Source organism: Cervus canadensis, chromosome 15, assembly GCF_019320065.1.
Source record: "Cervus canadensis isolate Bull #8, Minnesota chromosome 15, ASM1932006v1, whole genome shotgun sequence".
NCBI classification, from domain to species: domain Eukaryota; kingdom Metazoa; phylum Chordata; class Mammalia; order Artiodactyla; family Cervidae; genus Cervus; species Cervus canadensis.
The window spans coordinates 57,249,748-57,264,802 of record NC_057400.1 but is presented as its reverse complement, the minus strand read 5'-3'; the positions used below and the strand labels follow the sequence as shown (position 1 = coordinate 57,264,802).

General features: G+C 38.6%; 1 protein-coding gene across 6 annotated transcripts in view; it reads left to right on the top strand.

Annotated features, from left to right (window-relative positions):
* The window catches only part of SESTD1 (SEC14 and spectrin domain containing 1), a 136,125-nt gene that overhangs the window by 59,947 nt on the left and 61,123 nt on the right, over positions 1 to 15,055 (top strand). For 5 of the 6 annotated variants that reach the window (XM_043487737.1, XM_043487736.1, XM_043487739.1 and 2 more), the window contains 2 exons: positions 4,292 to 4,382; positions 8,240 to 8,353. In XM_043487737.1, the coding sequence (XP_043343672.1) occupies positions 4,292 to 4,382; positions 8,240 to 8,353 (205 nt within the window). Of the gene's footprint in view, positions 1 to 57; positions 190 to 4,291; positions 4,383 to 8,239; positions 8,354 to 15,055 lie in introns of all 6 variants that reach the window. The other variant, XM_043487741.1, reaches the window with a different exon arrangement.

Below are 15,055 nucleotides of genomic sequence, written 5' to 3'. Positions count from 1 at the left end.
GAAATTGAATTTTGGGTCTATTCTTCCTAATTGTAGAAAAACTCATTTGTATTACAGAAAAAAGCTTCATCATACAAGGGTTTAATGAATGACTTGTCAAGAGTCACACAGAAATTAAGCTCACAAGTCTTCACTCACTCAGTAAATACGTGAGATCCTGCAAGGAGTCTCATCTTTCTAGATGCTGAGGTAATGGGTGAACAAAGGCCCAGTCCTTGCGTTTATGGGCCTTATATGCTAATGATGAAATGAATATTAGACACAGTACGTTGGATGTCCACGAGTCCTGTAGAACAGAGCATGAAAGGAGTTGAGGGAGGGATGGAGTGGGAAGGAGTGTGTGGCAATATTGTACAAAATGATAAGATAACATTTTACCAGAGATGAGTGAAGTGAGGGCCAGGCTATGTAGATAGCTGGTAAAAGCGCATTTAAGAGAGAGTATTGTAGACAGAAGGAGCAGTAAGTGGAAAGGAAGGCCCTGAGGCAGCAGCAGGCTCGGTGTGTTGTGGGCTCAGTCAGGAGGGTGGTGTGGGGGAGCAGTTTGAGGTGGGGGACAGAGTTTGGGGACAGCGTCCAGAGGGGCTGGAGTCAGACCTTAGAGGGCCTGAATGAGAAAGAAAGCCATTGTTGTGTTCTGACCAAGGGGTGATGTGATGTGTGTTTTCTAACATTTTTAGGGGCCCTCTGTTTTTAAAGCATTGTGCTGGAAGCTTCCCAGATGCCAGTAAGACAATAATATCCTTGCTTTCTGGAAGCATGTTATCTAATGAAGATGAATTATAAACAAGCAATTATAAAAAAGTGTAAGCGAAATTAGTGCCATCATGGAAGTATAAGCAGAGCTCTCTGAGTGGGAAAAAAAGGAGCCCTTAGTTGTAATCAAAGAAATTAGTAAAGAGCTACAGAATACTGAACCCAGAAAATCCACTAATAGTCTCTTTCTTGCCAAAGTGAATGAGCTAGTTAAGGAGCCACTTCTCTTTTAAAAGCTGTCTTAATTCAGCCACCAGCCCCTTGAAAGGCTCTAATGGAGCATCAACAAGGTAGGGTCTTAATAGATTTTTTTTTTTTTTGTATATTGGTCTTAAAACTATGAACATGTTAATAGTAGTATAGGAATTTACTAATACAGCACTTCAGCTACTCCAGTACACCATTTGTAAGGGACATAATGAGGGCAGGAGGAGAAGGGGACGACAGAGGATGAGATGGCTGGATGGCATCACCGACTCGATGGACATGGGTTTGGGTGAACTCTGGGAGTTGGTGATGGGCAGGGAGGCCTGGCGTGCTGCGATTCATGGGGTCGCAAAGAGTCAGACACGACTGAGTGACTGAACTGAACTGAAGGGACATAATGTGCTTCTAAATCTAAGTATATTCTCATTAAACACAGTTTAAACTATGAGTCCACTTGTAGGATTGAAATTTAAAAAAAAAATTCCTTTCAAGTAGTTTGTACTATCAGTTGGTCTTGCAGTTTTCAAATATGTAGTATCTTTGCATTGTGTATTTTCTTTATCTATCTTAGTAAAATGTGAGAAAATTATGATTAAGGCTGTTTTTAAGTACTCTAAAAGATAAATTTAGAGTATTTTATGCCCTTAAGTTCATACAGATGGTATTTGCAAGCCTCATTACTTTCTTTGTCTTAGTATACAGATTAATTTATTGTGCTTTGAAATATAAATGTGTTTGTATAAAACTTGCTTGTTCAACAAATTGGTTGTGCAACCTGTGCCTCAGAGATACAGATGCCAGTGACAAGAAAGTGCCAAATTATGGGGATGACACATTTTTCTTGGCTCCAGTCCCAACCAGGGAAGGCCCTTCACTGGGAAGCTCCACATGTCTTAGCTCCCCTTCCTGCAAACTTCCATTCTGCACTGGTAGAGTCCCTGCCACTCCTCTGGTGACCCCTCACTGACAGTTGCTCTGTTAGGCTGGTCCTTCTAACGCTTGTATCCCCCCCTCAGTCACCGTGGTCTTTCTTCCTACCTGGTCCCACACCTAGCAATTAGATAATCAGATTTGCTTCCCCAGCAAGTCTTTATGTTGCCGATATGAAAGTGATCTTTGTATTCCCTTACCCTCACCCTTCAAGAGTGGTTTGTGGATCTTTTATTTTATAATGCAAAATCCAAGTCACATATCCACCACTTTTTTAAAGTGTTTATTTCAGTGGTTTTTCAGTATTTTCACAAGATTGCATAACCATCACTTAACTAGAACATTGCCATCAACCCCAAAAGAAAACCTGTACCCATTGGCAGTCACTCCTCATCCCGTTCTCCCCTCCTCCCAGCCCTTGGTACCCACTAATCTGCTTTCTGCCTCTATGGATTTACCCATTCTGGAAATTTCATATAAATGGAATCATCCAATATATGGACTTTTGATCTGGCTTTTTTTTCACTTAGCATGTTTTCAAGGTTTATCCATGTTGTAGTACGTATCAGCACTTCATTTCTTTTTATGATTGAATAATACTCTATTGAATGGTTTACCACATTTCATTTTTCCATTCATCAGTTTTTGAAAATTTAAGTTGTTTCAGATTTTGGCTCTTATGAATTGTGCTGCTATGAACATTTGTGGGCAAGTGTTTTGTATGGACATGTGTTTCCATTTGCCTCACCTCTTGAACATTTCTCTCTTCTCTTTGAAAGCTCAGCTTCTGTCCCCGCTTACTGAAGCACCTGTTCTTCTTCAGGTCTTTAGCAATACTGTTCTCATTCTTGTGACCTTACTGTTTCTCAGTAGAATTGGATATCACTTCTCCAGTAATCCTCTGGAGGTTAGTATGAGTGCTTGGAGAGAGTAAGGGAGAATTAGTAAAATTCCCTGGACTGTTAGATTTAAATCTCAGGAGAGGCCTCCTATTAACCTTTCCTATAATGTAGGCAATTGGGATAACTTTGAGTGGGGAGAATTTTCACTACCAAATCCTTGCTCTGTTAGGCAAATCTGAAGATTCTTGCACTATATTAGAGGGAGGGCAGTTGAGACCCTTGCATTAAGTTGGTTTTATAGTAAAACAAGTAGTAATAATAATAAAGCTAGGTAGTTTTTGACTTATGATAGAGTTTTTCCATGTAGTTGTTGGATTTTACTAGGGCAGGCTTCTGGGAGGTGTTTAGCTGGTACTTGAATAATTGAATATAATATATAGCAATAACACATTTTCCAGCACTCAGGATTTTCTGGTCAACGACTAAGGGCAAAAGCGAGAACAGAGGTAGGTCCGACACGGTGCATCCGAGCTTGGAATTGTTATATGCACCAAATTTCACCTCTTTAACTTTCTCCCAGAGAACACAAGGACTTCATTTCCAGTGGTTTAGTAATCAGTTCAGTTCAGTAGCTCAGTCATGTCTGACTCTTTGCAACTCTATGGACTGCAGCACGCCAGGCTTCCCTGTTCTTCAGCAATTCCCAGGGCTTGCTCAAACTCGTGTCCATCAAGTCGGTGATGCCATCCAGCCATCTCATCCGCTGTCATCCCCTTCTCCTCCTGCCTTCAGTCTTTCTCAGCATCAGGTCTTTTCCAATGAGTCAGTTCTTTGCATCAGGTGGCCAAAGTATTGGAGCTTTAGCATTGGTCCTTTCAATGAATATTTGGGGTTGATTTCCTTTAGGATTGACTGGTTTGATGATCTTGCAGTCTGAGAGACTCTCAAGAGTCTTTTGCAACACCACAGTTCAAAAGCATCAATTCTTTGGCACTCAGCTTTGGCTTATGGTCCAACTCTCACATCCATACATGACTCCTGGAAAAACTATAGCTTTGACTAGACAGACCTTTGTTGGCAAAGTAATGTTTCTGCTTTTTAAAGGTTTAATAATAGCTTGCTTTATTTTCTACCTGGTTTTGAAGTATCACTTCACAACCTTATACTCTTGGCAGGAAGGAGAGATAAGAAGTATACCTATACTTGGCAGTCATTACTATGATCCCATTTTACAGATGAGGAGGTTGAGGGGCTAATGAGGCTCTTTGAATGTTGGTTTGATTTTTTTCTTATATTAAGAAGTTGAATTTACATGCTTTTAGAGTAATTTTCTCACCAAATTAGCTTATAAATTGTCGATGTTTCCTTAAGTGAGAAAAGTAAATTGCTTGAGAAAACTGAAAGGACACCCTGAAGAATTTTGTTGACAGTGCAAACCAAATCAAGTGAAATTAATGCTGTGCCATATATGATTCAGCTGTAAATTTTATTTCGGATTTTGAAGACTAAAATAGGAAGCTTATTTTAATATACTCTGTAATTTTGTTTTGTTTCAGTGAGAAGTGTAAGGCTAGAGGATTTACCGTGATTGTGGATGGCAGAAAATCCCAATGGAATGTGGTGAAAACAGTAGTCTTAATGCTACAGGTAACTTTATTTTTGGCTATCAGGAAGCGGTTTTATTTTACAGCAACAGATTAGATGATGGTGGCAAATGTATTTCATTTATTGCACTGTGCCCAAGCTTCTAACAGTGACTGAGTTCTGAAATGCACAGATCAGTGTTAAATTTTTCAGGTTCAATCTTTATAGGTTTTACTTGAGTAGTAAAATAAATTTCGGCCCTATTCTAAAGGTATGTAAATAACCAAAAATAATATGTCATGTTTAAGTAATCTAAGCATTGAAGCCAGTGAGTCTCAAAATGTGAGGGCAGAGGTTCTCAGACTCATCTGGGCGCTCTCAAACGCTGTAGTATTTGCATCATCCCACCTCACGGAGGGAGTAGGACTGGGCAACTCTAAGCTGAGAATTCTGATGGGTTTCTCCCTTCTGTTTTCCTCTTTCCTCCAAAAATCATCAGAATTTGTGATAGTCATGTCTGTTTCTAATTTAGAAGAAATGTAATCAACTTTAGCCGTGTCACTGGGGACTTCAGCAGCTCCCAGACAAGCATTTCATAAACAGCTGTGGCTACAGCATCCCTTATCTGGGTCCTAGTCTTATATTTCCTTGTGTTCCTCACAGAATGTTTCTGTAATCCCTTGCGTGTAGTAGGTACCTAGTAGATATTTGTTGATTTATTATGGGAGTATTGAGGATATTGGGAAAAATACAACAATTGAGTGGTTGAAAGGGGACAGATTGCTCTCATGTACCTGAGTTTCTTTAAAAGGGCTTGTGTAGAAAGTTAAAGTCAAGTGAGTTAAAGAGATTATCCAATTTAAAATAAAGAAAGTGAAAAGGGCATTCCTGGCTGATTTAGTGATAGCTCAGAAATTAAATGAATACAATAAAAGAAGCTGATGGCAGGCTAGTTTGGGGAAGGTATGTTGACTGTTACATGGAAGGTGAACATCCAATTAAGTAAGTATTAGTGATATTGAAAGAAAGATCAAGAATTTTAAATGACCTGGGAAATAATCAGTAGTTACTTTAGGATTCTATGGAAAGGAATATAATTTAAAATTTTAAATGACAACTAGGCAGAATGATTATTAATGGATTATTTTTTGTTTATGATGATTAGAAAAAGAATCTCAAGGAATGGGTAATCATAATTTCAGTTTTAGTGCTTAGTATGGTTCAGGTACTATGTAGTAAGCTTGTTATATATAAATGATCTCATTTAATTTCATCCTCACAAACTTGGGAAACAAATTCTGTTATCCTCAAAAGTCTTCCAAGGATTTTAAATAACTTACCTATGTTCTTGTGGTGAACATGGGAGAAAGTCACAGTTGGAACCTGAAACAGCCTAAGCCTTTTAAAACTGTATATTTAGCAATGGGATGTATCTGCGATGGTTCCCAAATTTTCTGCCCATTACCTTATTCTTGATTGGTTGGCCTAAACCTTCATCATTAGACTCCCTCCTTTGGATTGGAAAGGACATAGGCTCCAGTGGATCAGTTTTTAAGGGAACACAGATTGGTGTCCCATTAGTAACTCTTTCTGTTAAATATGTTCCCAGCACTTTTATATTCTAAACCCTGAAGATTCTCTCTTCTCTGTGCAAATTGTTAAAATAACTATTAGGTGAGAAATCCGTTAATTATGACCTTGTGTTCTTCCATTCAGCTGTGTCACCAGTGAGCTGTTTGGGACTTGCTGTGTGAACTGGACTTTGATCAGTGGCAGTTTTGAAGAACAATCAACGGATGATTTAATCCCCTCTTGTGATTTCTATTCTGATATGTGTTTTAACAACTTGTGGATTTTATTAATAGTTACATTTTCAGAAATTGCAGTGGCCTGTTGTTTACTCCTCGGCAAATAATTTCTGCATACAAAGTTAGTTATGTTGCTTTTATTTCAGAAGGTGCCGGAAGCAGCCGTTTGGGAGCCCAGAGCTTAGTGCTAGCTCTGCCTGTACAGATATTCTCTGAAATGACTGGCTTGTTTTCTTTTGTTCCTAACAGCTCTAATACTCAATGATTTTGAATATTTGATTTCCATAATCGTTATATAAATAAACCTCATTCTACCCTAAATTTCCCACCCCCTCTGATAAAAGTTTTGATAACATTGAGTTTTTTTTTTTTAACTTTATTCATAACCCAGTCATTGCAGGGGACACTAGATTTGTGACATGGCCAGTGAGATATTTAAATTGAAATATTTTTTTTCTGTTTTCTGTTTTCCCCTGATCAACAATAATAACACTTATTATCCTATAGGATTATTTTTATTCAGTAGTGCTGTTATGGTCTAGAACAGTGGTTGACCTCTAGAGTTTGTAAACAGAGTTTTGTTTACATATTGTTTATGGCAGCTTTCACACCATGTGGACAGAATAAAAATAGTTGCAACAGAGACTAAAATATTTTTTATCTGGACCTAGAGAAAGAATTTACTGACCCCCAGTCTAGAATGTTTGGAATGTTATGGTAAAACTTGACAGTCAGACTGACCTGGTTTTTGTTCTAGTACTATTCCTTCAAACTCTGTTCCTTTAGACAAGTTATTTTAGTTCTCTCAAGCTCAGTTTATGCTTCTGTAAATTGGAAGGATGAGATCCACTTGTTACTGTGAATTCATTTATTCAGCAGAGATTCATGGAGCATCTTCTGTATGCCAGGCACTGTCATAGGCCCTGGAGATACAGGAGTGCCATGATGGATGAGGTACCTGCCATTGGGAAGCCTGTGTTCCGTCTGAGGAGTCAGACTGTAAGCAGTTAGGCAAATTACCAAGTAATGTAACATCATATACTGATAAATTCTATTTAGAAAAATGGTGAAAGGAGACCGAGTCAAATGTTGCTGCTTTACATAGGGTGGTCAGAGAAAGTCTCTCTGAAGAGGAGGGACTGTTTGAGTAGAATCCTAAATAAACTGAGAAAGTGCTCCTAGGTATAAGGCAAAGAACATTCCAGGCAGAGGAAACATCAAGGGCAGTGTCTTGAGCTGGGAACAGATTTGTCACATTCCAGGAGCAGCAAGGAGGTCAGCGTGGCTGTGGCAGAGGACGGAGCTAAGAGGGGAGAGCTGTGTGATGAGGTCTGAGGTCATGGGGCCTTGAGCTGGGAGGGCTTCTTGGCTTTGCTAAGGGGTTTGGATTTTATTCTGACTATGAAAAAATGCAAAACTGGGAGGTCTGCTAAGAGGGTTTCAAAAAGCTGACTTGTTTGGGGATATTAGCAGTGTAGGTGGTAGAAATGGGTAGGTTTAATTAAGATATATTTTAAAATTAGACTCGCTGATAAGATATATATGGAATGTATACTAGCTCAGTAAATGTTAATTTCCATTCTTTAGTTGATGATGTGAATAACTGTATCTAGCAAATGTGAAATTGTATTTGTGGAGTTTTAGCTTTGTCCTCTTCTTCGAGTTAATAATCATGTAGAATCTTCTTTGTATAATGGTATAAGAAGCTTATTTTGCTAGAAAATTGATTTACATTATTGGAAGAAATTCTCTAAGATGATTGTGTTAGAAAAATTTTTTTTCATATCATAGAAAAGTCAAATTTAATAATTTCTCAACTAAAAATTATCTTGCAGTTTAAATATATTTTTATTAGAGATTCAGTAAAACACAAAAATAATTCACATGTGCTGTCTTTAAACATTGTTTTCTGAATCAGCTTGTCTTTCAAATATTTCTTTATTGCCGTGTATGTTTTGCAGTTTGCAGCATTTTCTTGTATTTTATCACTTTAATTATTTTCCAGAGATCTCTTAATTGCTCAGCTCAGTCATGAATACCTAATAATTTACAACTTCAGCAAATTACTCACTTTACATGTATGATTTTTTCTTTTTTTTTTGTATTTTATAGAATGTTGTTCCAGCTGAAGTGTCCCTTGTTTGTGTAGTGAAGCCAGATGAATTCTGGGATAAGAAAGTAACACATTTTTGTTTTTGGAAAGAAAAGGACAGACTTGGCTTTGAGGTAAATATACTCTCTGAAAAAACAGAAGTGTGCTATATCTTTAAAAGCAGCATTTTGCTGGTATTATTTAGTTTGTTCAGTATTGGATACTACGCAGTGCTTACACAATGCTCAGTCAGTGCCTAAGTAATGATTAATATTTAGTCAGCATTCTTGTTGAATGAATTATTCTTTGTCAAGGCCACAAATGCTTTCTTGTTTTCATTTTTATTAATCTTTGTGAATTCTTTTGAATAAATAGAACCTTTCCATTAAAAACATTTTTGGGGACTTTCCTGTTGATCCAGTGGTTAAGACTGTGCTTTTTGATCCCTGGTTGGGGAACTGAGATCCCATAGGCTTGTGCAACATGGCAAAAAATATATATATATATTACATTACCAAGAAGGCTAATACTAGCTAATTCCTAGCTAATGCTAGGAAATCCTAGACATTTAGAAATTGAAGTCAGAGCCTATTTGGTATGATGTCATAATTATTTCTTAGTATCTGGTCTGGTTTTGACATATAAAAAGTTATTCATCCTTTCCTGTTTACAGTATGCTCTCCCTCTTACTTTTCTTGTGTGAAACTTCAGTTGACCCTTGAACAACATAGGTTTGAACTGCACAGGTCTGTTCACAAGTGGAGTTTTTCAATAAGTATACGTCAGCCCTCTGTATTTTCAGGTTTAACGTGCACAGATAGAGAGGGCCATTCATTGTGCTTTGCCATTTTGTGTAAGGGACTTGAGCACCGCGGATTTTGGTGTCAATGGAGTGAGTGTCCTCGAACCAGTCCCCTGTGGACATTGAGGGAAGGCTTACATATTATTATTGTGGGTCAAAAAGAAGTCTTAAGGTAGAATGCAAATTTAAACAATTCTGTCACATTTCCCTTCCACAGCCTGTTAATCCCACCTTCCTAGTTGGAGAGTTCATAGATATTAACCTTTACATTAGCTAAATAAAGTGTGGAAGCCTGAAGGGTGCAAAGCCTAACCCAACCCTGTAAAATCTAGAGCCTTGGAATGTTTACAGAAGTCAGGCAACAAAGACATATTGTGGACTTTGCCATACTACAATAGTCATTTTTATTTTCAATAAAATCAGTGTATTTTTGGTATGGAGGAAGTCTCCAAGGTGTCTAAGATTTAATAAAGTCTAGTTAAAATTTTTTTAAAATGAGGTAGCATGAAATATCTTAAAAATGTATAACATTTTTCCTGTACTCTAAAGTATAAGATTCATCCATTTTAGTGTACAGTTCTGAGAGTTCTGGTAAACGTAAACTGGTCTGTAACTATCATCACAGTCAAGAAATACAGGGAATATTACGTCACTCCAAAAATTCTATCTTGTTCTTTAGTCAACTCCTTCTTCCATCTTTAGTCCCCTGACAACCACCGATCTGTTTTATGTTCTGTGTTTTTTGCCTTTTTCAGAATCCCATATAAGTAAAATGACAAAGTATGTAGCATTTTAAATTTACTTCTTTTACATACATATTTGCATTTGGGATTCATCTGTGTTGTTGGGTGTATTGATGGTTCCTTTCTTATTGGTAGGTAGTAATCCACTATGTAGATGTACCACAGTCTGTTTATTCATTCCCTGATTGAAGGACATTTGGGATTGTTTTCAGGTTTTAGTGATTACAAATAAAGTCACTGTAAATATTCGTGTGTAGCTTTTGTGTGAAATATTTCTAAGAGATAAAATATCTAGAAGTGGGATTGTTGGGTCATATGTAAGTGTATGTTTATTTACTTTATAAGAAACTTCCAAACCAACAGTTTCAAGGTGGCTGTATCATCTTGCATTCCCATAAATTGTGTGAAGTCCCAGTTGCATCTTGGCAGTGCTTAGTATTATCAGATTTTGTTTTTAAATTATAGCTACTGTAGTAGGTATGTAGATGTTTATCAGTATTGTTTTGCTTTGCATTTCTCTAATGGTTAATGATGCGAGTATATTTTTAAGTACGTGTAAGCCATCCATATACTTTCTTTCATGATGTCTGTTCACCTCTACTCATTTTTTAAAAAAATAATTAAGGCTTTTGAGAATTATTTATGAGTTTTGGATAGAAATCCTTTATCAGATACGCCATATGCAAAAATTGCATCTCAATTTGTTGTTTGCTTTTTCATTCTCTTAACAGCGTTTTTAAAGAAGATTTTTAATTCTGATGAAATCTGGATTTTACATTTTTTCTTTTATGAATCACAGGCTTTTGGTATCATAGCTGAGAGATCTTTGCCTCAGCCAAGGTCACGAAGGTTTTATGTTTTGTTTTAGATGTTGTATAATTTTAGGTTTTATATTTAGATCTGTGATCTATTTTGAGTTAATACTTGTGTAAATTATTGTCTGACAATATATATTTAATGACTTCAATTATTTTACGTTTGTTAAGATTTGGTTTTTGAGCCAGTATGTGCTCTACTTGCTGATTTCCTTGTGTGCGTGTATTCTCCGTGTACGGTGCATGTGCATTCTGCTTCTGTGCGTGGTGTGATCTGCAGCCACCAAGACTGTTCGTGGTGCTCTTCAGGTCTTCTGTGGGCTCTGTGGTGTTTGTCTGCTCATTCTACCAGTTACTGAAAGAGGGATGTTACACGCTCCAACTGTAATTGTGTGTTTATTTGTCCTCTCGTTTCTGTTGGTTTTTGCTTTATGTATTTTAAAGTTCTTACTGAGGTGACTAGTTAAGATTTCATTAAATGTCCTTTTGTTATCCACGATGATACGCCTGGTTCTGAGGTACACATTGTCTGATGCTACCGATACTGCTGTAGCTGTCCAGGCTCCTCTTCATTTACGTTTACAGTGGTGTTTCTAATAGATTTGGTTATTTGGGTCTTGTTTTCATATCCAATCTGACAGTCTCTGTCTTTGTAGTGGTTTGTAAGACCATTTATATTTAATTAATTGTTAATATGTTTGGATTAAAATCTTCTATCTTGCTAGATCTTATGTAGTTTTTCTTTTTCTGCCTTCTTTTGGATTATTTTTATAATTACATTTTATCTTCATTATTGACTGGAAGTTTATATCTCTTAATTTTTTCCAGTGGTTGCCCTGGGTTTATTGTATACATCTTTAATTAGTGGAGTCTTATCTTCAAATAATATGCCATTTAACACTGGTAATCCCTTAGTACAGTTTATCTCTAATACTTCCCTCCATTGTTTTCATACATTTTACTTTCACTATACTAAAGCACACAATATACTGCTACTATTTTTGCTATAATATCTTTATAGCAATTAAAATAAAAAATTAATTTCATATCTGTCTTCACTTATTGTATTTCCAGAATTACTCATTTCAGCTTTTTGGTTGGCGTAGTCCTTCTGCCTAAAGAGCTTCCTTTAAACATATCTAGCATTGCAGGTCTGTTGGCTTTGAATTTTCTTAGATTTTGTTTGCCTGAAAAAAATGTTTATTTCTGTTTCAGGTTTAAAAGTTATTTTCAGTTGGTATAGTTTTGTTTTTTTTTTTTTCATTATTTGATTTTTTTTTCTTTTAGCATGTTAACTATATCACACCTTCTATATCATTGCCTTCTCATTTCCTTGGTTTCTGAGAACTCTGCTGTTACTTGTATCTTTGGTCTTCTATAGGTTATATATCTTTTTTTTAAATCTCCTTGGCCACCTTTAAGATTTTTGCTTCATTTTTTATTTTCAGCAGTTTTATTTTAAATGTTTTATTTGGTGTTAATTCTGTTAGTGTTTGCTGCATTTCTTGGATCTCTGGTTTGCCTTCTGCCATCAATTTTGGAAAATTCTTAAGACATTTTCTTTTCAAATATATCCTCTGCCTCATTTTATTTTTCTACTCTTTATAGAACTCCTATTGCATGTATGTTAGACAATATGAAAATTTCTCAACATTCTAGGTTGGTGTTCTATTTTATCCCCCCCCCCTTTTTTTTTTCTTTTTGTGTTTCAGTTTGGATAGTTTCTGTTGATCTGTTTTCAAGTTCACTGCCTGCTTCCTTGGCTGTGTTGAGTCTGTTGATGAGCCATTTGTAAATGGACTTTATCTCCTTTATCGTGTTTTTGGTTTGTAGCATTTCTTCTGGATTCTTTCTGGTGGTTTCTGTCTCTTTGCTGTAATCCCTGTCTGTTTTGCCTGTTGTCTTGCAGATCTTCCTTGAGAACTTCAAGCACAAATAATAGTTATCTTAATTCCTTAGCTAATAGTTCCAATATCTGGGTCTCTCTTACTCTAGTTATATTATTTGGTTTTTGTTCTTGACAGTGTGTTGTTTTCATTCTTTCTGTATGTTGGACATCTTGTTTAGGACAGTAAAGATTTGAGATAAATTGTATTTGTACCTGCACACGAGCCCATCTTGTTTTTGCTGGGCTCTTGGTGGGACAGGGGAGGGCTTGATTTAGTCTAGACAGGAGTTGAACTGGCTTTGGCTTTGGCTATTGCTCTTCTTTTCCTCAGGGCATTACAGGCTCAGACTCCTCTATAGTTAGTGTTTGTTTCACCCTCAGCTGTAGATCTTTCCTTTGTGCCTGTGTCTCAGAAAAGATTTCTCTTTGCACGACCCTCAGCAATAGACTACTGTTACTTGTTACTCAGTGTTTGTCCATGGTTCATTTTTTTCTTGTTCTGACTCGGCTTCGGTTTTAGGAACGCTTTGGGACCCAGGGTCTAGAGGGTCTAGGACCCGCTTTCCCAGCTTTAGGAAGACTGTAGCAGTCTGGGTTCATAATATTTTCCTGCCTCCACTTGGATAGAGGGCCTTTCTTTCCCCTTCCTCTAGCTGCAGTGGGGTTTTATTTGTGTTCTAAGGGCATTCCAGGTGGCTCAGTGGTAAAGATCTTGCCTGGAAAATTCCATGGACAGAGGAGCCTGGTAGGCTGCAGTCCATGGGATCGCTAAGAGTTGGACACAACTGAATGACTTGACTTTCACTTTTCACTTTCATGTATTGGAGAAGGAAATGGCAACCCACTCCAGTGTTCTTGCCTGGAGAATCCCAGGGACGGGTGAGCCTGGTGGGCTGCCGTCTATGGGGTCGCACAGAGTCAGACACGACTGAAGTGACTTAGCGGCAGCAGCAGCAGTGGTAAAGAATCCACCTGCCAAGGAGGAGAGGTGGGTTTGATCCCTGGATTGGAAAGGTCCCCTGAAGAAGGTAATGGCAACCCAGTCCAGTGTTCTTGCCTGGGAAATCCCATGAACAGAGGAGCCTAGCAGGCTGTGGTCTATGGGGTTGCAGAGAATCTGACACAGTTGAGTGATTAAAAAACAAAACAGCAAAGGTCATCCTGAATCACTGGCTTCCCTCAGCACCTGAAAGTTCCTGTTCCCTAGGGATGACAAAGTTGAGGAATCTGGGCTGTGCTTCAGCTTCCTGCCTTTCCGTTGGTGGTTGCTGTCCCCTTCCCCCAGGTCTTTTTGTAATTTCTTACCTACCTACCCACAGTCTTTCTCGTGAGTCTCTGAGAGGTCTGTGGAGAAGCATCTGCAGGTGCGTTTGAATTCTTGTGTCTCTGTTTCCAGCAGGCTCAGTACCTTTATACCAAACCATATTTGGCCTTTAGCATTCTTTGGGAAATTTGGCTGAGTTCTTAACCTGACTTGTATCATACCTGGTGTTTTCCTGGGTAAGCAAGTGTTCCCCCTCCATTTGTCCTTGAAGGATGGTCTTTATTGGTTTTCCTGTGGACTTTATGATGTGTTAAAAAGTTGTCATTTTTCAGATTAATTTGCGTTATTTTGTTTTTCTTGTAAGGATTGGAGCAGTGCTCTTTCCATCTTTCTACATGTCCTAAGCATAACACAGATGTTTTGATTTTCAGTATTATCTGGCAAACTTTTGTCATGGGTTGATTTGACTGTGATGTAGACTTACTGGAAACTGTTGGCCAGCAGTGTGAGGGAAGGCAGCCCTGGCTGTTGGATTCTGTTAGGAAAGGGGTTAGCCTAATTGCTGGATGGAAAACTGCATCCCATGGAGGACAGTCAGAAGTGTACTGAGGGAGGAGAGTCAGAAGTGTACTGAGGGAGGAGGGTCAGAAGTGTACTGAGGGAGGAGGGTCAGAAGTGTACTGAGGGAGGAGGGTCAGAAGTGTACTGAGGGAGGAGGGTCAGAAGTGTACTGAGGGAGGACGGTCAGAAGTGTACTGAGGGAGGAGGGTCAGAAGTGTACTGAGGGAGGAGGGTCAGAAGTGTACTGAGGGAGGAGGGTCAGAAGTGTACTGAGGGAGGACGGTCAGAAGTGTACTGAGGGAGGAGGGTCAGAAGTGTACTGAGGGAGGACGGTCAGAAGTGTACTGAGGGAGGAGGGTCAGAAGTGTACTGAGGGAGGAGGGTCAGAAGTGTACTGAGGGAGGAGGGTCAGAAGTGTACTGAGGGAGGAGGGTCAGAAGTGAGGGAGGAGGGTCAGACTGAGGGAGGAGGGTATGAGGGAGGAGGGTCAGAGTGTACTGGGAGGAGGTCAGTACTGAGGGAGGAGGGTCAGTGTACTGAGTGTACTGAGGGAGGACGGTCAGAAGTGTACTGACTGAGGGAGGAGGGTCAGAAGTGTACTGAGGGAGGAGGGTCAGAAGTGTACTGAGGGAGGACGGTCAGTCAGAAGTGTACTGAGGGAGGAGGGTCAGAAGTGTACTGCGGGAGGAGGGTCAGAAGTGTACTGAGGGAGGAGGGTCAGAAGTGTACTGAGGGAGGGTAGTCAGAAGTGTACTGCGGGAGG